General features: G+C 39.2%; 1 protein-coding gene across 2 annotated transcripts in view; it reads right to left on the bottom strand.

The window, feature by feature from the left end:
- mef2ca (myocyte enhancer factor 2ca) overlaps positions 1–21,271 on the bottom strand; it is a 38,022-nt gene extending 16,751 nt beyond the window's left edge. Inside the window, exons 1-4 of one of the 2 annotated variants that reach the window (XM_047372808.1) lie at positions 21,060–21,271; positions 17,481–17,620; positions 5,931–6,099; positions 3,598–3,801 (exon numbers count right to left, since the gene is read on the bottom strand). In XM_047372808.1, coding sequence (XP_047228764.1) covers positions 3,598–3,801; positions 5,931–5,984 — 258 coding nt within the window. In that variant the 5' untranslated portion in view covers positions 5,985–6,099; positions 17,481–17,620; positions 21,060–21,271. The remainder of the gene's footprint in view (positions 1–3,597; positions 3,802–5,930; positions 6,100–17,480; positions 17,621–21,059) is intronic. The other variant, XM_047372809.1, reaches the window with a different exon arrangement.
- Positions 21,272–23,806: the final 2,535 nt, after the last annotated feature.

The following is a 23,806-nucleotide window of genomic DNA, read 5'->3' as shown; positions in this document are numbered from 1 at the left end:
ATTACACACAGGTGGACTTTATTTGCAAATTAGATGACCTCTGAAAGCAACTGGTGTCTCTGGATTATTTGCAACAATTCTGCTTTTTGTTGGCCTCCCAATATAAACATTACAGTTTGTGGCTCCAGGGTAACAAAATGTTCAAGAACTATGAATACTTTGGTAAGGCACTGTATTTATGAAATTAACACAGGTTTGATTTTAAACACAAGGATAAAATATGACTAAATGTTACAGTCTAGAGTCTAAATCAAGAAAACCATAAAAAGCAACATCAAGTCCGTTCTACTGGTGAGAGCAGCAGCTCAGTGATGGAGGTTTTCTGTGAGACGGCTTGTGTTAAATAAATGAAACAAAGATCTTGCTTATTATTGATACAGACACAAACAGATATCTGAATAGATATTACATCTGAGTTTTGATTGTTAGTTTTAGACAACCATATCAGAGTCGGTTCAGAAGGAGTGAAAAGTCAGTTGTTCTTGGTTTGCAGCCTCACAGCATCAGAATCCCGTCTGGACTTTCATGTCAGGTTGGGCGTGTGTGTTTACATGTGTCTGTTAAGGCGTATGCTTGTGATTGAGCTCTTCTAACCCTGTTACATAAGTCATGGCAGAAAAGCCTTTAGTCCAGTACATGCTGTATTACTGTGTCCTGGTGGGACACTGTCACAAACATTCACCCACACAAACAAGTTAATGGGACTAAAACATTCACTGAAGAAAGACATTAACACACGAAGCTCAGAGTCACAAAAGTTTCCAGACATTTCTGACACACAAAAAAAGACAACCAACACTGATAAAAAAAACAAATGTTATAAAAATGCGAAACTTTTAAAGTTATGTTATTTTATTACTGACACGACACATATTTGCCCTCCTGGCATCAAAAACTGCTTTAAATGACGACTCATGGAACAGAAGGAAGGCAGCACCCAAACCTCTCTGGAGAATGTTATAGCCCTGATGTTGTACATATCTACAAGGACATACAGGTCCTTCTCAAAATATTAGCATATTGTGATAAAGTTCATTATTTTCCATAATGTCATGATGAAAATTTAACATTCATATATTTTAGATTCATTGCACACTAACTGAAATATTTCAGGTCTTTTATTGTCTTAATGCGGATGATTTTGGCATACAGCTCATGAAAACCCAAAATTCCTATCTCCCAAAATTAGCATATCATTAAAAAGGTCTCTAAACGAGCTATGAACCTAATCATCTGAATCAACGAGTTAACTCTAAACACCTGCAAAAGATTCCTGAGGCCTTTAAAACTCCCAGCCTGGTTCATCACTCAAAACCCCAATCATGGGTAAGACTGCCAACCTGACTGCTGTCCAGAAGGCCACTATTGACAACCTCAAGCAAATTCTGCATGTCATTCAGAAATCAAGGTGCCAGAGTCTGGAGGAAGACTGGGGAGAAGAAATGCCAAAATGCCAGAAGTCCAGTGTCAAGTACCCACAGTCAGTGATGGTCTGGGGTGCCGTGTCAGCTGCCGGTGTTGGTCCACGGTGTTTTATCAAGGGCAGGGTCAATGCAGCTAGCTATCAGGAGATTTTGGAGCACTTCATGCTTCCATCTGCTGAAAAGCTTTATGGAGATGAAGATTTCATTTTTCAGCACGTGCTCACAGTGCCAAAACCACTGGTAAATGGTTTACTGACCATGGTATCACTGTGCTCAATTGGCCTGCCAACTCTCCTGACCTGAACCCCATAGAGAATCTGTGGGATATTGTGAAGAGAATGTTGAGAGACTCAAGACCCAACACTCTGGATGAGCTAAAGGCCGCTATCGAAGCATCCTGGGCCTCCATAAGACCTCAGCAGTGCCACAGGCTGATTGCCTCCATGCCACGCCGCATTGAAGCAGTAATTTCTGCAAAAGGATTCCCGACCAAGTATTGAGTGCATAACTGTACATGATTATTTGAAGGTTGACGTTTTTTGTATTAAAAACACTTTTCTTTTATTGGTCGGATGAAATATGCTAATTATGTGAGATAGGAATTTTGGGTTTTCATGAGCTGTATGCCACAATCATCCGTATTAAGACAATAAAAGACCTGAAATATTTCAGTTAGTGTGCAATGAATCTAAAATATATGAATGTTAAATTTTCATCATTACATTATAGAAAACAATGAACTTTATCACAATATGCTAATATTTTGAGAAGGACCTGTATAGTGTACTGTAATCTCTTGAAACACCAGCTGTCTAGAATGTTTGGAATGTCAAAAAAAGTTCTGTTTCACTTATGCACCCCTAACTCAAAAGTAATTCAAGGTACTTAGCAAAACCTGTATTTAATCTAACACTGCATGCAATATCTGTGCTTGCACTGATGTGACACTCCTCGACATGCTGAATGCTTGTAGTGGCTGTGCTGGCAGGGAAGCTGACCCTATTTCTTGATTTATTAAGCTAGTTTGGTCACATAGAGGCCTCAGAAACCATGTCTTGAGCACTGAACTTTCAGGCCAAGATGGTCAAGCGATTATTTTGTATGAAAAAAGAAAGTGCCAATGCTGATATTGTAGGATGGGATGAACATGTTCAAGTAAATCTTCTGAGCTAAGATGGATGTTTTCAACAGTTTGTCCTTCTTTACACTACAGCAGTCTGGCATAAATCCCAAGCAGTGTGGACCTCCCCATTACATCTACCTGTGAATACCACAGTTATGCTGCAACACCATCATAATTACCAGATCAACACAGCAGAGAAGAAAACAAGAAGGTCACACCAGGGCAAAGTAACTTACTTAATTTCACAAGCTTCAACCTGGCACACATGTATTTCTTCATGTTTGGATCCATCCTCAAAGCACTTTTTGGTATACAAATACATGGCAAGATAAGACCCAATGTGCCAGCGTTTCTTAAGATCAGGAAAAAAATCTAAAGTATTCACACATCATGCTAATGGACAGTATCCAGGTTGTGAAGCTTCAAAATGCAAAATTGAGAATATCAGAGCAAGAAACAAAAACAGGCAATGTTTGAAAATCACATTTAAAGTCAAAGAGGTTGTTCATCAGCTGATCAAAGGTTTAAGACCACAGACCTAGAAAGAATGTGCATATAAATGTGGCTTTCATGTCATTTTCTGTCAGACATTCTCGTTGTCCTGACTTGCAGATGACAAAGGGCAAAAAGGCTCTCTGTATTTGTGTGACTGTTAAGCAGCACAAGCAAGGCCAATGTTGCAAAGGTCGACACAGTAAGAGCATCTTTTCAAAATTTCAAGTCTTGTGATAGACCCCAAATAATTGGGCCTGTGCTGAGCAGGAGGATCCAATGAGCTGTTTGTAAGGACACGGGCCATTTCTTGACCCAAATGAAGGAACATGCTGACAGTGACAGCAGCCCAAAAGACGGCATTTGCTAGAGAAGCTTGAAAACAAAAACCACTTTTAGAGACGGGGCGCTTCCTCCTACATGGCATACTTGTCCATTTGGACTTTGCAAATAGAATAATTTTGTTATTGTTATTATTAAGGCCTTATCTTTCCATCACCAGTCCTGTATACCTGAGCATGCAGTCTATGTGTGTGTGGGTGTGTGTTATTTTCTTACATCTACGATGTCTGAGTTGGTCCTACTCTCATGCGGCTCGTTGTACTCTGTGTATTTGAGCAGAACTTTGTCCATGTCGGTGCTGGCGTACTGAAACAGCTTGTTGGTGCTGTTGAAGATGATGAGTGCAATCTCACAATCACACAGCACACTCAGCTCATAGGCTTTCTTCATCAGGCCAAACTTGCGCTTTGTAAATGTCACCTGAGGGGAAGAGGAAAGTGAGGAAGAGTTTTACCCATGAAAGATCAATTCTTAAAAAAAAAAAAAAATAGCCAATGTTTTTTACAACAGTACTGTTAATCTGATACTTTAGCTAGCAACATAGGTCAGTAAATGTCATTTGGTTTATCCAGGTTGTTTTAAGTTGCAGCTGTGGAAAAGCTTTACTCTGCATCTTGTCCTGAACTGCTTGGGGTTGTTGACTTTAATTTTGCGCTATTATGATTAGAGTAAACCAAAGGCTTTTTCACAAAATGGTTCAAATAGGTTCTCAGGGTTCCTTTTTCACAAGTCAGACACTTGAGCAGGTCGTGTCATGAGACATTATTTTTAAACAATTATTATCGGTTTTCCATAACAGTTTCTTTTTTTTTCCATCCTTACAGCAACATTCAGGATGAAAGAGAGACCGTATTGGCTGGAAAGACATCCTGTATGTCAGTGCCATGTGGTCTGCTGGGGGCGCTGTGTTCAGACAGCTTCCGTTTGGGGAAGATGCACATAATGAAGCTAAAACATCTTCAGATAGAACATTCCAAGATTTCACAGTAAGTATAATGGGGTAACTTTGTGGTTAATGATGTTCTGCAGGTTTTTTAATGTAAATAAAAAGTTTAGTTTTTCTTTTTATTTAAATAGCTAGCCTGCAAGCAGCTGTAACGTCATACATCACACAGCCCAGGAAAGAACTGTGAGGTAGGTCTTGCCTGTTGTGGATCAGGAAACACATGTGCCTGCACTTCCTGTGAAAACAGGAAGAGAAGAACCGTTCCCTCAAACAGGACCTGCGTGTCCTCTGTGTGTGAACTTGTGTGTGACAGTGCACCCAAGCAATAGTCCTATTGACAGTGGGTCCTCATTACTCAGACGTCGTGTTGCATTGAGCCAGCTGGTGCATCAGGAATATGGACTCATAAGAGGTAGGTGCTTGAGAACATCACATGACACTGAGTCTGTATGCATCTAACAGGGATGGTGGGATGCTACTATGTTTTAACTTAAACTATTGCTCTCATCAATTTGTGATACTTGTGAGATAACTTTGATTTAGATAAAAACAAAAACTGAACTGAGATTACACACAGCAGTAGCTGTGACATCATTTCAGCTCTCAGTTGGAACTGTAGTTCCAAGTTGGAAAAATCAATGGAACACCCCCTGAAGATGGAGGTTCCTCACCAATCTGAACCTCAAAATCCAATATGGCTGCCATACCTATAAAACGTGGTGAAAGAACAAATTATTAGTTCTTCTTAGGATATTTATCTCATTAAATCTATGGCACATGTAGTTTTATATGCATTGGTTAGGAAACTGGTCATTCTAGTTCCTTTGGATGGATGCAATAAATAGTGACGTCAGTTTGAAGTGTTTATTGAATGGTCACCAAGCCCAACTGGTTTTCCTTTTTCCAACTGGGGTAGGGCTGAGCTGGATGCAACACAGCATTAGTTTGAGGACTCCATTCGTTTTCCCCAAACTGTGCTGTATTTAAGGACATTTTACAACGCTGCACAACTTTGCAGTTGTAATTTTACAATATGACAGAGCACACAGTAAACACCAGTTTACATGACCTGCAGTGAGTGACTGGAAGTCAACTCACCCCTTCGCCAGTTTCTATCTCAAATGTAAACCAACAAAGTTCATCTTAACTAATTGTAATTTTGTCTGTGAATACAAACACTTTACCATTTTCTCCATTATGATTTTGTTTATTTTCCTTGTTTTATTTTCTCAGTAGTTTTCTTTTTACGGATTCTGAATAACTGAAAAAGATAATCCTAGAAATACTAAAATCTCACATATGATTTAAATGAACTGACTCTTATTACATATAAGAGATCAGGAGCCCTCCCTAAAGCAAAATAATTTGGATTCACCTAGATATTATTTATTGGAGTCACATAACCACATTTTGTTATAGAAGACTGAGCAGATAATAGAAAATGCTTTAAATCATCAGTTGTCAAAGCAAGCATATACACTACATTAACAACTTGATTGAAAGTTAGCTTTTTAAATACTGTCACAAACTACATCTTTTAAAGACAATGTGCATGAGCTTTTGTCTGAATGAAGTTTCTGTTGCCCTTCTGTTTGCTGCTTACATGTCGGTTCCTTTCATCCATTATTCGTGCAATCTGAATCTTTTTTCTCCCCATCTTTGCGACCTTCCTGCTTCTTCTTCTCTATCGCAGTTGTCTCTTATGGCTTCTTTAATTCACTTCCAGGTCCTCAAATGTCTTTGCTTCTCAATCCCAAACTGCTGGCTGGTACCTGCAGAGAAACAGCCACAAACACATGGTCAGGACCATACTAAAAATAGTTCAACATCTAGGAATTCAGATTCTTACAAGATGACATCAAATGCTTATGAAACACGTGAAGTCTTTCTTTTCAAATGTCAAGAATATGTAAAAGCTATAGGTAAAAAGCTAGAGTTAAAAAACAAAGAGAAGTTTTTCTTCCCACGCCTGCCATGCCAACACATAAGGGAAACAAACAGATTTTTACAGTATGAACCTCATGTATGAACGTTGCAACTCATTATAAAAATGAGTTGTGTGTGTGCGTGTTTAACTGCTGTTCATGCACAGACAGGCAGCATGCCGTCTGTTTGCATGTCACTGTATCTGTATCCCCCAGACACGCCCATCTACCAGCTTCCTCAGGGGGTTACTTTGCGCTCTGGAGGAAGTGAAACAAGCGGCCATGTCAGAATGCAAATAACCCAGACTGTAGAATTCACATCTGCCATAAGCTGAACTATCGCATATGCAGCTTCTGAAAAGACCACAAAGCATCTCGGCTGAGCTGAAAGTACCTGTTTATCTCTTACAATTATTACTGTTATCTGCTAGCACAGTTGATTTAAAGCTAGAAGCTGATTTGTAAATGTATGAAAATGACTGCTGTCAGCAAACATACCTGAGCTCTCTTTCTCTTACATGCAGTTGTGATAATTCCAGATTTTGATCTCCTTGTATTTTTGATCTACAGGTTACCTTTGACTGGCTGGAGTTAAACTAGAGGTAAGAACACTGCAGACCTCAAACAATTTTACTATTTTCAACCATTTTAAACATGCTAAATAGTTCTTAGCAATGGAAACAGGTTGTGACAATAATTGGAAATAAAAATTGGGTGGATTGGGATAAAGATTTCAATAGACGCAGTTACTGATGTCAAAATAAATAGGTTTAAGATATCTCAAAATCTGTTATTTGTCATAGGAAGAAAACTGTTTGAGATAGCTGAAATATCTAGATATTTAAAGAGTCATTTTTTACTATGAAGAACTGATTTATCATCCTCCCTTATAATTAAATATCAGCCAACACCTACTCTTTTGGTAATCTTTGGAACAGAATCATTGGTTTTGGTCACCTGTGAGACAAATGAAATGAAAATTAATTTCAGTTGTCAGTATTCTTAGTGAGTACTGATCACACTATCTGGTCAGTTATGTGGAGATTCTAGAGAAGGATTTGTGTCTAGTTTCACAGTAAATTCAGGGTACACCTGTGTTAAATTCAAGGCTTTTGTGCATTCTGTATCTTTTTATGGTTTAACAGATTGACCTACATATAAAACACTATGTGTGAAGGAAAGCTAAAAGTGCACATTACCCTAAAAACACCATATTTTACAAGAAAACATAGTGGTGGCTGCATCATGCTGGGAGGAAGCTTGTCTTCAGCGGGGACAGGGAAGCTAGTTGGAGTTGATGGGAGAAGGATGGAGCTGAATAAATGGACTGAACTTATATAGCGCTTTTCCAGTCATACAGACCACTCAAAGCACTTTACACTAGAGCCACATTCACCCAATCGCACTCACTAACGCTCACACATTCATACACCGATACGCAGATCGGTAGGCAACTTGAGGTTAAGTGCCATGCCCAGGGGCACATCGACATATGGCAGGAGGAAGCTGGAATCAAACCTACAACCTTCTGATTGCAAGACAACTACTCTTCCTACTGAGCCACAGTCGCCACAGTCCTTCAAGAAAACCTGTTAGTGGACCATAGAATGGGGAAGAGGGTCACCTGCCAGCAGGACAACAACCCTCAACATACATCTAAGGCAAGTTTATTTATGTCACACATTTCAGCAAAAATACAATTCAAAGGGCTTTACATGATGGCAAAAACATTAAAAAGTACATTGCATTGGCATGATAAATAAACTAAAGAAAATTAAAGACAAGTTGGGCTGAAATAAATGAATGCACTTGATGCTTTTAGGTCCATATATTCTTCACATAAAATCAAACATTTATTCCTGGGGACGAATCAACTCCTTAGAACTGTTGTGACCCACTATGCAACTCAATAATGGGGGAATATTCCTTTTAAAACTGGTCCACATCTGGACCAATAGTCAGACTTCCTGGTGCTCTGTACCTTCCTCCTAACTTCTTCTATGAGAGCCCAGCTCAACCACGGTCTGTCAGGGAAGGGTCTTTGACAGTGAACTGCTCAGGACAACCTTGGGGAACGCCACATGTGATTTTTTTGTGGTCTTCGATGTAAAGTTACCTACTGACACAAAAAAGTCCCTGTCCTTCAAGTAAGACCAGCCAAGTGCTGTACCAAAGAGCCCGACCCAGTTCTCCAGTCACTCCAGTAATGCACAGTGCTGAATGCTGCACTGAGGTCCAATGATACCAGTAATACCAATAATCCAGAGCTACAATGGCACATGGTTTTAGGCCAAAGAATGTTCTTGTGTTAGAATGGCTCATTCAAAGTCCAGATCTAAATCCAACTCTTGCCTATGCATAGATGCTCTGTATAGTCTGACTGAGCTTCAGCTATTTTGCAAAGAAGAATGAGCAGAAATGTACGTTTCTAGATGTGCAAACTGCTAGAGACAAATATGTCCCTAAAGATTCGCAGATGGAATTGTGGCAAAAACTTGTTCTACAGAGTTTTTAAAAGTTTGGAAACTGTTTATTATTTTCCTTTTCACTTCAGAATGATGTACTTCCTTTGTGCTAGACCTTTGCATAAAATACCAGTTCAGTAGACTGTGCCATGAAAAAATGTGAAAAACCCAGGTGGTCTGTAAGGCACTGTGAAGGTAGGTGAAAAAGTAGGATATTACTTTCTACTACTACTACTACTGTCTATCTTGGACTTCAGTGACAGTGCTGACATATTAAAAGAAATGAAACAGAAAGTTAATCACATTGTACTAACATAAGGTGTTGACATTTTGGAAAAAATAACCTTTAAAAGTGTTTGTCTTGTTTGAAAATGATCACTCTCCAACCATTTTTGCATAACATCCATTGTCTTATCTGCTGTAGCATGTTAGCAAGTTCAACGTTTACAGCAACATATTCAGTGAAATTGTTCGTTTTTAGATCATTCTGCTTGCTGGTAGAACCTGTCACTTCTATCCTCATTTAACAGCTCATTCTTCACTGATTACCTAAGATGTGTTGGTGTGCAACATATCCTGATCCAAAACTCCATATATGTGGTGCATACTTGGTAAAAACTCAAACAATTAAAAATGACTAATGCAATCATCAGCTGTAGCACAGGCTGCTCAGAACATGTTGGTTATCTGCCTCCTGTTTTCTGCAGGAAGAATGCATTAACCGGGTGTTTCTGACTTTAAACCATCACTGATGCCTTCTGTCACGACACCACAAGAAAGATTAGGCTTTGTGTTGTGATAGTATCACAATCATCTGCAGCAAGTAGTGACCTGCCGATTGAGCATTATGGGAATATCTAGTGGATGAGTCAAAGCACCTATCTGCAGGACTGCTCCAAAACACAGTTTAAATTGGTAGCACTCACAAACACGCATACTCAGCATGCTGGAGTTTAAAAGGGAATGTTAGGTCGAGCAAAGATGTGAGCTGTTCAGGGAGGGTTGATTTAAATCCCAGAAATCAGCATGAAGGTGTCATTTCAAGAGGGGTTTGATCATTTCCAGGATGACGGCAAATCTCCAACCAGCTCTCCCTCCTGCGTGTCCACAAACCTCCCTACTATTTATAGACTGTGTAAAACAGAAGGACTCCAAAAATAAAAGCGTGAACTTTTTACCCCAAACAATAATAAGGCTGGTTTTTGGTTGGCAGAAATGAGAGCAAACACTAAACGCAGAGAGAAATGGAAATCAGCTGTCAAACACTGCACTACTAGTGCTCTCTTTACAATCTTTCCCAATACGTCGAACCTCTTAGCCTGTCTGTGTGTAGTATGTTTTTTTGTGCCTACATGTGTATACAAAGCACACAGCCCAGAGCAACAGCTAATTGGAGACATGTGGACAGGTCCTCTTATTCACTGCCAGGATGTAGCAGATAAGTGAGATCCGGAAAGAGCTGGGATGGCCTGAGGTTGAAGGATGATTGTGAGAGCGCTGGAGCTGGAGGTGGGGTGGCAGGTGGGTTTTTGGGGACCAAGCTCTCCTGTATGAAGAATGGTGAGTGCTCCTTGATGCTGAATCAAGTGCTGCTCGTTTCACAACTCTGCCATACCTCTTTTTTTTCCCACATTCACATCCGTTTTAACAACCAGCAGCATAAACTAATTTCCTATATTCAACTAGGTCTCCTGTCATCAAATGTGTTTTTTTTTACTCCAATAAATGTTATCTGCAACTCTATGCGTTACATTAACGCTCAGCTTGGACTCCTGCTTTACTTGCACTGCCATACTTGCACACTGATCATCTGCACTGTTGTACTGCTCTTGCACCCAATACTGTTCTATATTTACTCTCACTCACTTAAAACTGTGCACATATATTTATATTGTAGATATGTTTATACTGTTTAATTTGTATTGTATTGCACCGACTACATCAAAACAAATTCCTTGTATGTCCAAAAACGTACTTGGCAATAAAGCTTTTCTGATTCTGATCTGCTAGTAATAGCAGATATTCTGGTTTGACCGAGTGCAAAGGAGCAAATTGACCCAGAGCTGCACAATAAAGCTATTTTCTTTTGGTACCCTCCTCAAGTTTAAAATATAACTTATGAGGCATGTAGAGTCAAAGATGCAACTCTGATTATTTTGTCCATTTTTCCTTCTATGAGCACTGAAATGGTTGAAAAAACGTTAGATACCTGTTCCATACAGGTACGACTGCTTCTCTAAGAACATTGCCAAGGTCTTACTCAAATTCAAAGGTGGAGGTAATAAAAAACTAAAATACTCATCTTATTTAAAATTGTCCAAATAAATACTTAGTTTGAATATCAGTGAATTATCCTCTGGGAAAAAAAAAAAAAGAAATTTAAAGCTTAAATATGTAACTGGCTAGGCTAGTTTCTAGTTAATTGGAGATGTTATAATACAATTTTCCATGTAAAAATGTGTAAGGTATTATAGGGAATAAAAAAAAAAAAACAAATTATTAGGTTTATAAAAGCGAACATTCTATTTTTTTAATAAGAGGAGAAGCTTAGGGTAAGCCCTCCCCTTCGCTATGTATACAATTGACTGACAGCTAAATGTGGGGGATGAAGAAGTCCACATAACCACAGACGTCCTCTCACTGTCGCTGGTATATAATTTTACACAGTTCACATTCTCATGATGGTATGAAACATCTTTTCAGTATATTTGAACATTTTAGTATACCATGAAAATAGAAACTGTTCTATGCGTATTTCTCTCACTGCTGCTGCTTTATGGCTTAGAGAACGTCTCGGGGAACAAAAACAAGTTATTGATCCAATAACAACAGCTGCATGTATTAAAGGTTTACTATGATGTTTAGAATACTTGATAAATATTGAGCAAATATACCATGAAATATATTTTATTTCACAACTTTTAGCATAATAATAGAAAGGTGTAAGTTCTAAAATGGTGTCCTTTGGAGAAGGTGAACTATGTGGAAAATTGTAATAAAAGAAAATTAGAATCTGTGTTCACATAGTTTTCTGTGGCTATTGAGGTTTAGAAAACTTTAAAGTAAAGTAAAAATGGCGCAACCAGGTGTGGAGAAATGTGGTAAAAATGTCCCCAGTGCATCTGTCCAGCACAGATGTAGATTAGATTTACCTGTTTCTGAACAGTGCAAGCAGAACATGCAGCTGCAGCAGACAAACTACTGGATGTGTTTAAAATAAATGATTTAGTTCAGATTATGAATGTATTAAATAAAGGATGTTGCACTGCACTTATAGAGTTACACAACAGCTACAGTATCTACATAAAACAAGAGCAGACACGGTCCAACAATGTAATCTGCAACTATTTTCTCAGGGATATTTAACCAGAGAGGAAAAAAAAAACCATGTCCTTTACTATTTTAGTATTTTAAGTTCTGTTATCTTGTTCTGTGAAACCTAAGAATGTGACAGACAGCCACATTTCTTTGTGAAATATATTTAAGATAAGAGAGAAGGTGAAAAGCTTCATCTTGAGCGTTTTATCTTTTCCAGTTGTTTAAAACTGGAATAGTGTTTTCATTTTATCATCTGGAAGACTTATTTCTATGCAAAAGGAGCAAATAAAGGAAATTAATTGACAAAACAAAAACTAAGCAGAATCACATTTTGCTGACATTAACACTTAAAATAATCAAACTTTTGGCTTTCTGAGGATGCAAACTATAAAACAATAATGGGCCTGGTACTTGTGAGCTTTTTAAAACAATTATTAATTAATTTATTTGATTTTGTCATTTTTATTACTGGCTTTTTTTTTTATTGTTGCAGGAGCAGTTGGCGCCCTAGGCAAACACCTATGTTGCCACTGCCAAGAGCGGACCTTGAATGATTGTGTTATTCAAGTATTGTATTAAGTTTCCTCAAATAAAATGAGGCCAAAGATTAACTCGGGTAATAAAAATATTACCAATTAGTTTCACAGCTAATCGAAAAGATAAAGCAGGTGTCAACTTTTCATAGTTGTGTAACCTTGTGATAATTCCAGTGGGGATGTTGTGTAACTTTGGCACAAACCCTCCTTTGTCTGAGTCACTCTGATAGCAGCCTACAGTGTTTACTGGAAGATGTGAACTGCCTTGGGGAGTGAGGAGCATGAGGTGCATACAAGAAGAACATTTGTGCTGTCTTTGAAGCATCTAAGCATCTGCTTGTTTCCAACAAGCGCTCTATTTAAAAAACTCATCACTACAGCCTGGAGTTAAAACCAAGGCTACCAAATATGTGGACCAGCATAAAACAGGCAATAAAGAGAGACTAGAATATTGTTTTTTAAAGAAAACCACCATGTGCTGTGCTCTCAGATTATACAGTTTATCATCATACAAAAAACACAATGATAAAAGATAACAGAAAATTTTGAGCCCCCCTGAGTCACTTTTCACAGAACAACTCTTAGCAGTAAGCAAAGCTGCAACTTTTTTGGGGTGTCTTTACCAGCTTGGCAGATCGGCTGCGTGAAACTGGTCCCCATTCCTCTTTGCAAAATAGCTCAACCTAAGTTGTATTTGCCTTTGTTAACAACATTTTTCAAATCTTGCCACATATTCTCAATTGGATTTAGATCTGGATGCGGCTGGGATGAAGATCAGCTCCTCCAAGTACGAGGCCATGGTTCTCGACCGGAAAAGGGTGGCTTCTCCTCTTCAGGTTGGAGGGGAGTTCCTGCCTCAAGTGGAGGAGTTTAAGTATCTCGGGGTCTTGTTCACGAGTGAGGGAAGAATGGAGCGGGAGATCGACAGACGGATTGGTGCGGCTGCCACAGTAATGGGGGCGCTGTGCCGGTCCGTTGTGGTGAAGAGAGAACTGAGCCGAAAAGCGAAGTTCTCGATTAACCGGTCGGTCTACGTTCCTACCTTCACCTATGGCCATGAACTTTGGGTCATGACCGAAAGAACGAGATCCCGGATACAATTGGCTGAAATGAGCTTCCTTCGTAGGGTGGCCGGGCACTCCCTTAGAGATAGGGTGAGGAGCTCGGCCATCCAGGAGGGGCTCGGAGTAGAGCTGCTGCTCCTCCACATCAAGAGGAGACAGTTGAGGTGGCCCGGGCATCTATACCGGATGCCTCCTGGACGCCTTCCTTGGGAGGTGTTCCAGGCATGTCCCACCGGGAGGAGGCCCAGGGGACACCCAGGACACGCAGGAGGGACTATGTCTCTCAGCTGGCCTGGGAACGCCTTGGGCTCCCCCCAGAGGAGCTGGAGGAGGTGTCTGGGGAGAAGGACGTCTGGGCGTCTCTACTGAGTCTGATGCCCCCGCTACCTGGTTCCAGATGAAGCGGAAGATGACGCGTACGTGTACGATTTAGATCTGGCCTTTGATTGGGCCAATCTAACACATTAACATGCTTTGATCTAAGGTGAACCTCAGGCTCTGTGAGATGTTGAAAGCTGGGAATATTTTTTTAAAACCTAACCTGCTTTAAATTTCTCCACAACTTTCTCCCTGACTTGTCTGCTGTGTTCCTTGGTCTTCATGAAGTTATGATGCTTAGGCTGCTTATGGGTTTTTTGTGTGTCTGTTTTCACCAGTTTCCTTATGTTTATGGTCTATAGATGTTGATATTATTTCATTCATTTGTGTTTAGCGGTTATGACTTTGACTAAAGGCTTAAAGCGTGTTTAATAAAAAACTAAGTCATAGGGTTGCACAATGTTTTTGAAAGTGTGAAGAAATGTGGAGTTTTATAGACAGAAGCAAACTAAGTAACAAAAAAGGAGACCTTTAAAGGTCTCAAATATGCATTTCAGACGTAACCTTGACGTGTGGTATAGTGAGGCACTCCCTTTAATAAACAACTCTTGAGTCATTTTGTGTGACAGATTCTGAACCATATGCTCAGCCTATATCTCTCTCTGTGTAAGTGACTGTCAGACTATTATATCTTAAGGTAAAGTCTTTGCCAGTAATTGAGAACCCTATTTAACCTCAGATTCAGAAGAAACAACATGGTTCAGATCTTTACCCTGCAAGAAGATTCAGGGGTCCATGGAACTCTGACCAACCAGTTTATATCGTGTTTTCTTCACTTGAAGAAGGCTTGTGACCATACCCCTCATGCTGTCCTGTGGGTGGTACTTTAGGAGTATGGGGTTTCAGAATCCTTAGGAAGGGTCATCAGGTTCCAGTACAACTGGAGATAGATAGTGTAGCTATTCAGGAGAAGCTCTGAATAGAGTTGCTGCTTCTCCCTGTCAAAAGGAGCGAGTTAAGCTGGTGTGGGCTTCTGGTTAGGATGGCTTCTGAATGCCTTCCTAGGGAGGTGTAGCTGAAGAGATTAAGTCACATGGGTGGTGAACAGCCCTAGATTCCCAAAGATGAGTTGGAGCGGAGCGCTAGGAAGAGGGAGGTCTTGAAATCTTTGCTTAAGCAGGTAAACGATGGATAGAAGGATGAATATGGGATGAATCCTGACAGGGTCAATGTCCCACTGGAAGCCGGAAACCTTGTATTTAGCCTAAAGTCTTTGAGTGTGAAGAAAATAACAGGTTTTCTTTTAGATTTGACCATTATTTAGCTCTATCCATCTTCCTATTAACTCTCACCAGCTTTCCAGTTCCTGCTGAAAAAGTATCAGCATAGCATGATCTATTGATTTATGGATTTTTAAATGAAATTATTGCTTTAAACATCCCTTCCAATAACATACAAAAGAAATTCATTGTCAAACAAATATAAAGGTATATGTACTGTATATATTATTTGCCAGGGAATTTGTTTCGTATACTACCAGGTATTATTTTAAATATGGTGTGGACATTACTCCAATTAATTTTAAAACCTTCCCAAGAAGTGCAAGGGCAGACAGTTTCTTTATGAGACATCTTTAAGGATGTTTTCTACCTCCCGAATGGATGACAGTGGAGTACTAAATCAACTAAATTCTAGGTCACAATCAAAGATATTTTATGATTCTTTTGTGATAACAGATTTTATCTTTGATGGCAGCAAATCTTAGTTGGAATCTGGATTTAGGTTTGTAGTGGCAGCATTTTAAAATAGGAAAGTTAGGGTATGGCTGGTATACACTGTGTGATTTTGGGCTGTCGCAGGTGAAAGTCGAGGATTGTAGGAAAATGGTGGAGAAATCTTCTATCATGGCTTTAAATCTGTGGTCTTACATAGCACTCTGAGACATGCTTAAAGATGACTGTTGTTAGTGTCTTGCGACCAAAGTTGCCCTGCAATAAATATCTGACAATGTCAGATATTTAGAATGACTCTCACAATGTGACAGCTGCTACGACCTACGTCTACTAATCCACCAATAGAATAGCAGCATAAATTGTGTTTGTTGTGGTTGTCTCTGGCGACATAGATGGATGGCGCACACTGATGACGTTGTTTATTGCTGTACGTTGTAACTGATTTAGTAGAAAACAGTCATCGCACAATGTACACACATTAAACTTGAGTTTGTGCCAAAGTTTCTTAGATCCACTTCGCATAGAGTATTATGGAAAAGTCTTATGAGATTGTTAAAATCGCACAGTGTAAGAAGGCCATTAGGCAATGTTTTAAAGTGGTCTGGGGCAAGTCCTCAATGAATCTGTTAAGTTACAACAGAAACTAGAAGGGTCATCTGTTGATCTGCATCACTCATGACATGTCAGTGGCCTAAACCAAAAATGGCAGTTTTAATAAAAAACTAAAAGTTAAACTATTATTGGGTTAAAAAAAAAAAGGTTTAGTTTGCAATGTTTAAGGAGGATAAACATTGGTAAACCACTGTCCCAAAGCCCCTCAGGAGGTCAACACAAATATGCAGTTATATCCAGTTGGAAAAATATCCACAGCCCTGGAACTTTTTCACATTTTGTCACGTTACAATCACAGATTTTCATGCAGAAAACTATGACAACACATTAGCTTGACCCCACCTTACCCATGGTGAAACATGGGAGTGGTAGGATCATGCTGTAGGGATGTTTTTCTTCAGCTAGATTTTAATCAAAGCATGGACTTGTGTTAGAATGACCAAGTCAAACTCCAGAGTTATATGGTTTAAAGCTTAAATCTTACTTAAGGATTTGTTGGCAAGACTGTATCTTTACACATACTCCATCCAGTCTGATCCTGAGCTACATACCCCCAAAAGACGTCCGGGTGCAAGTATTGACTCATGGGAGTTGAATACAAATGCAAATATCCCCTCAGGTTTTTATTTGTAATAATGTTAAAAGCAATGCATGTGTCATTTCCTTCTAACTTATAGTTATGCACACTACTTGCTGGTCTATCACATAAAATCCTAATAAAATACACTGACATTTATGGTTGTAAAGTAACATGACAAAGTTCGAGGGGCTTTAAGGGTGTTTTCTATCACTTACTTTACTCCAGCTGTCCTGCGCTGAAGAAATAAAATGAAGCTCTCTTTCCTCAAACAGTGCAATGAATCTCTGGCAGGAAAATGCCCAAAGTATTCTCACAAGTCCAAGGCGGGAAACTCGACCCTTCCACGGCTGTGTACAAAAAGTACTTCGTTCAGCTCCGAGCTCTTACCTACAATTCCCTGTTTAATAGGAAGCAGCCGCTGACACACATGTTTGGAAGGCAAAGTTCTAAAGCTCCTTCACACACTTGTATCCTTTGTTTGGAGTTTTAAAAGCGCAGAGGACAGAAAAAAGGATGAAACCTCTACTGTTCTTGCTACCTGACCTTATCCCGTGTCCTCTCCCGCATCACATTTACCAGACTGTCCTCACACAGCCGCTTACCTCGCGCTCAGTCCCGCATGATTCGTCACGCCACGTCCTGCTGCAGCGTGTCTCCGTCCAGCGGTTCACTTCAGTCCATCCAGCGACTCCTCTCCTCTCGGAGCAGAGCACGCGCCTCCCGGCTGTCAGTGAGTAAGCACCTGGACGGACGTCAGGCATGCAGCATCGTCACGCGCCCACACAGAGGCACGCGCAGAGTAAGACAAATGAGGAAAATGAATAAAGGAAACGGCAGAAAGCAATATTAGCATAGTTCAATAAAAACAATATATAAACTAAATGGAACCCGATGGAAAAGTAGTTTCTTCGCTTTAAATTACATTTTCAACAGGTATTCTAACTATGATAGTGCACGGAGTTTAAAGACAGCGCAGAACAGAAACAATACTGACCCCTTGTGGACACAATTGAAAGTGCGACTTTTCTAAAATTAATATATATTTTTCTACCTTATGTATATTTAATCTCCGTATAAAACCCGTACATGAAGGGTCCGGTCCGTTCATGCTTTATTTCTTCATCGGGATCCATTAATTGAACAAAAAGTACATTTTAATTCAAATAATTTAAATAAAAGCCCCTTTTTTCTCCACGTTTAAAGCAGAAGAGAGGTTTGTTTTGTTTTTTGTTATATTTTGTTTGTGTTATATTTTGTTACATTCTGATTCTGTTATATTTTAATAATAAAAACAAAATCACCAGCAAGCATGATCGAACAACTGGTCCATCTTTATGGAGAGAAGTGTTTAAAAACACCTGAGCTTGTATAGTGGACGTGAACGTCTTTCTGTCAAACATTCTACACCCTGACTGTAGGAGGCTCTGTTTCTTCTGTACCTTAATAGTCTGGTCCTTGAAGATCATCAAGAAGATAGAATATAAAAATCTAAAAGCCCGATGAGTATAGACATCGAAGAGCTGTTTTATTTGATTTAATTTTGTCACATTTTTATTGATGTTAAAAAAAAATCTGATCCTTGCCATACATGGAGAGCGATATAAAGTTGTAAGAATATGAGAAAACGGGCCATTTTTTTCGTTTCAATGCCCCTGATTTCATCTTTTTAAATTAGAAAAATAAAACCAAAACATATTTTACTTTGTGTCCGTCTGTTCTTAACACAAAAATAAAAAAGCTTGTATTTGAATGTAAGATTTGGTCATTTTCACAAGAGAAATAAAATAATTTCTTATTTTTGATGTTATTGCTTTTCATGACTTGCTTCCAATGAGAAAATCTAATTTCCAAAACATGCATGAGCCACATGGTGAAGCCAGATTTCATGGTTTGATTTCATGGCTAATGATTAATTATTAAACTAACACTTAAATGAAAGTTGCTCCAAATACTGATAAGTAAAACTAATAATAAAAATGTTTTGGCTCAAGGCAAAGTAACAATGGCTTAATTAACTGGTCTTTCAGTCCATGCAGCTGTAAACAAATGATTGATGCATTTATAGACTTGTAATCCTATATTGAATTCTAAATATAGCTGAGTGAGAATAAAGCCATAGGAAACATCAGTCTTATTCAAAGCAAGATGAATGAATTAATTTAAATGTTAAATTAATGTCGTTTATTAGACAGGATTAGTCCACATATCTCAATTCATAAAAAAAACCTTTTCTCGTATGATAAAGCATTATTGCTGTGTTTATATTATAAATAAAACTATTCTATAAGAATTTGAACATTATAAGAGATTTTACATTATTTTACTTCATAAGTGAAACGCAAATTTTTAACTCAAGAACCTATAAAATATTTAAAATTGAAAGCTGCAGCACATTTGCTGCAGCTGTCAAGTTTGACTTTCGGCATCTTTCAGTAGTTCTTGTTTAAGAAGATAAATTTTACTACTCACATATGGCACAAACCATAGCATTAGGCGACACTAATATTCAACAGCAGGCACAAATCAAACACCTGCCTTTAATTAATATTAACATGTGCAGAGCAACTAGAAATCACGAAATAAATCACTAAAAGGTCATAGATGAACCCAGCATCTGCAGCTCCTTTCATCTTTCAGACTGTTTTAGCTCATTTCATGGTCACACTGTTACCAGCGTAGGTGTTTTCAGGCTCACATAGGGTGCATACAGAGATGTCATATGTATGCACTCTATGTGCTATAAAGCATAGATGATGTCACACAATTGTCTCTGGTTACACGGTGTGACCAGCAGAGAGCACCCGGACGCTTATTCTTATACCTGAGTTCTCAAACACAGTTGATTTGTTTTGGTGATTTTTTTAAGTCATAAATAAAAATCTGGAATCTGATGGGTTACAATAAAACTAATAAATTACTTCAGAAAAGTACAAATCAAGCTGAGTTCATCATGAAAACATGGGTGCTCAGGAAGATCAGTACCTCCACAATTATCTGATCTGTGAACCCAACATCATCTTCTCAGAACTTTCATCGTATTCAGAGCATGCTGGAAATACTGAACAGGCAGGTACATCAGAAAATGAGAAAACAAAGCCTATATGTCCAATTTATTATTTTCAGATTTGACAAATTTAGCTATTTTCTTTCATTCCTTTTTACTTTGTTTCTCTCATTTTGTGTAGTTTAGTTTATATATTTGTTTAAAATTTATTTTATGTGTTTATTCTCATTTTTATCTGTTTCCCTTTTTTCTTTATTTTGGTTTATTTGTTGAACTTGTTTTGCTGCCTGAAAGTGAATGAAATAATATAACTCATGTTATTTTGTAGAAGAAAAAAAGTGTTTAATTTATTTTATTTTACAAATGAGGGAAATAAAGTCTAAAAGCCTCACAAATCAAACCTTGAACCTCTTCAATATGGAAAACCATATAAATGTATAATATCTGCAGTGCAATGAAAGCTCAGTGGAGGATACATCTTTCTAATAAGACTGTGCCATCGGCTAAGCAGGTGAGATTCATAAAACTAAAACAACTGTACAAGCAAGGGCTCCTGAATCTAATGACGCTGGACTACATCTGTTCTTACAGAAGGCCTTTTTCCTGAAATAAAAGTTCTTTAACCCATATTTTGAACATTAATTTATGCATTCTGTTCTAGTTCTAGTTTAAGTCTGTCTTGATTTAACCAAAATACTAAGAGTCAAAGAAAATAAATGTATTATTTTGTGGGACACCATACTAACAAAGCACAAATGATGGGTATTTTAAGACTGGCTTCATGCCCTGTTGCTGTATTTGTTCAAATGCTGGGAAGCTTTTTGTATTTATGTTGCATTTGAGACAAAAGTGGAACAGGTAACAACTGAGCTCAAATGCAGAAATATAAAATTATGAAACCTCTGTATCTGCCTCCTATCTGAAATGAAGTTCAGGTTTTTGTGTAAAGTTTGTTTGTAGCATGACCAACATGGAGTAGAGAAACATTTGATTTTCAACATTCAGCCCAGTTCATAAATTAATGGTTTTCTTAGTCTGAACTTTTTTCACTAAGGTCAGTACTCCCTGTTTTGTCTCTGATTTTTCTTCATTAATTTGCAGTATTCCTCTGAGGTTTGCACCGATGTTCTTCCTCTCACGTCCATCAAGCAAATATCTGTGACATCAGCTCACTCACCAGTGCTTTCTGGTCTGTCTTCACCTGGAAGGATTCCCAGCAGCTCCAGCTGTGGGTTTGCTCAATCAGTCCCTTGTATCAAACAAGATGAACCGAAATTAAAAAATTGTGAATAAAAGCAGAGTTGCTAAGCCAGACCAGCTGGCTTTGGAGAGCGAGGCAGCCCGAGCTGGGCAGCGTTTGGATCTGAGTTTTCTGCAAAGTGAGCAGCTGATGTAGTCCACAATCCAGCACCCCCCAACACACACACCGATGTACACACACACAAACACACATTCACACACCCTGTGACCTCCTGCGTCCGAGTTAAGTGCATGTCTGTGGAAGAGTACGTTCACCTGTTGCTGTCACTTTGAGTATATTTAGCTGTGAGGTGTCACTGATGGTGTGTGTGCGTGTGTGTGTGTGTGTGTGTGTGTGTGTACGTGTGTGTGTGTGTGTGTGTGTGTGTGCGCGCACAGGAGAGAAAAATGTGTTGCTGACACTCAGGGGTCCTCTGTGGACTTGGTGCGAGAGCCCAGGATTACTGCCCCAATAGCTGACGCTTCTACACGTTACACACAAACACACACACAGATCAAACCTGCCTGCATGTCCGAGATATCAGCACTCCGAGCATCTGCTTGGCGGAGGATTACGCTCAGCTGTCCATTCCTGTCAGGCCGGGGCCGACGGGAAGAAAAAGCCAGTCGGTGGGATTGGTTGACTCTCATGTTCTGACTCTAGAAGACACAAACAGACACAGACACATTTTTTGGCACCCCCTGCTAAAGATGACTAAAAAGCCTTCAAAAAAACTAATCTTGTATTGAAGCATCATAATCGCACACCGAAATTTAGAAAAATCCACTCTTTAATTTGAGTACAATCAGTAGGAGAAAAATTTCCTCACCATTTGCCACAATTGTGGGTTTCCCCTAGCAACCAGTTTAAAATAAACATGGCCTCTTAGTTTTGGTAATCTATACGTACTTTACAAAGTTGGTCAGAGTTTCTATGAACCTCTAAATAGTAACCCGTGATGTGGGACCATTGCTTTAAGTCCACCTGTCACAAAGCTGAACATTTGTCTTGCAGCTACACACAGCGAGCAGGAGAGATAGGTATGGTGAAACCCATTCCTGTTCCAAAACCACAACCAGAAACGTGGAGTTTGCTAAACTCTACTGGGACATTAACTGGAACTCTGTGCTTTGGTCAGAAGAGCCTGACATGGAAGTAGATTAGATGTCAAAAAATAGGATGAATATGTGGAAAAGCACCTTGTGCCCACTGTATGGTGGAGGATCTGTGATCCTATGGGCCTGTTTTTCTTCCAGGAGTCCTGGTAACCTTGTTTGAGTGTATTACATCATGAACTCTTTAAATACCAGGTGATTTCCAGGGGTGTTGAGTGTGAAGACACGGATTTCCTGCCTAAGCAAGGCGTGGGCTTAAACAGAGGAAACAACACACTCACAAACAAATCCAGATGTAGAAAATAGTGCCTAATTGTTTTACATCCTGATCAACTGTGTGTGCATTAAGGAAAATACTTTGTTTTTGAGTTTACACACCCTTTGTACATAAGGGCCCTGGTCTCTATGGACTGGTGAACTCAAGTCATACCAGGGCCCTCCAATAAAAATACAAACAGGTTTAATTTATATCCTAATTTAGGCAGTCTGACCCAATCCAATTATAACTCAGTCCAACGCAATCAGAATCAACTTCCATTTAACTAACATACTGTTAATTTCAGTCATTAATGATGTAATACAATCAGAATATTATGAAATACCATGTAAATATAAGTTGTCAAAAAGGGGGGGGCTTCACAGTGACGCAGTTAGTAGCACTGTGTTTTTGCAGCAAGAAGGTCCTGGGTTCAACTCCCCCTCGGCAGTCTTTCTGCATTGAGTTTGCATGTTCTCCCCATGAATGCGTGGGTTTTCCCTAGGTACTCCGGCATCCTACCACAGGCCAAAAACGTGACTATTAATTGCCCTTAAGTGTGAATGAATGTGTGCATGGTTGTTTGTCCTGTGTGTCTCTGCGTTGCCCTGCGACAGACTGGTGACCTGTCCAGGGTGTACCCTGCCTCTCGACCCTAGACCGGTGGAGATAGGCACCAGCTTCCCTGCAACCCTGTATGGAAGAAGTGGGTATATAAAATGGATGGATGGATGTGTTCTTGGGGTCTTTTTAAAGTGAAACAGTCCCACAGCATCACAGATCCTCCACCATACTTGACAGTGGGTGTGGGGTCCTTTTCTACCTGTTCATCTTTTAATACCAAAACTCTCCTGGAGAGTTTGTTGACTAGCTCAATCTGTCTCTTATCATAGTTAAACTCCCAGTGTTTAAAACTCTGTGTGTTTGCATGTGTCATGGTAGGACAGAAGATGCTTTTTTTCTGGCATTGACAACCTGCTGACATGTAAATGGCGTTCAGTGGTTGTTATGGAGACTTGGTGATTCCAGAATGCCATTCTTTTCTGCAGATCTCCAGCTGTGAGCTTTGGAGATGTTTTACTTACTGTTCCATTCTGGTCTCTGTCTCTCCTGGGAATATAACTTAGGGTTCTTGTCCTGTCCTGTTTGTCACAACATTTTAAACAGAACAGCCATTTTAAGACTATTTCACAACAATACAGTCAGATTTAAGTTTACACTTTTTGAGCGATTCAGAGGTTGACCTTCTGGTGTGCCTGGGATCATTATCTTGTTACACAACCTAAGGATGCTTGAGCTGTTGGCCAAACATT

Source organism: Girardinichthys multiradiatus, chromosome 8 (genome assembly GCF_021462225.1).
Source record: "Girardinichthys multiradiatus isolate DD_20200921_A chromosome 8, DD_fGirMul_XY1, whole genome shotgun sequence".
Taxonomy (NCBI): Eukaryota; Metazoa; Chordata; class Actinopteri; order Cyprinodontiformes; family Goodeidae; genus Girardinichthys; species Girardinichthys multiradiatus.
Note: the sequence above shows the minus strand (reverse complement) of the source record. Positions and strands in the feature narration are given on the sequence as shown.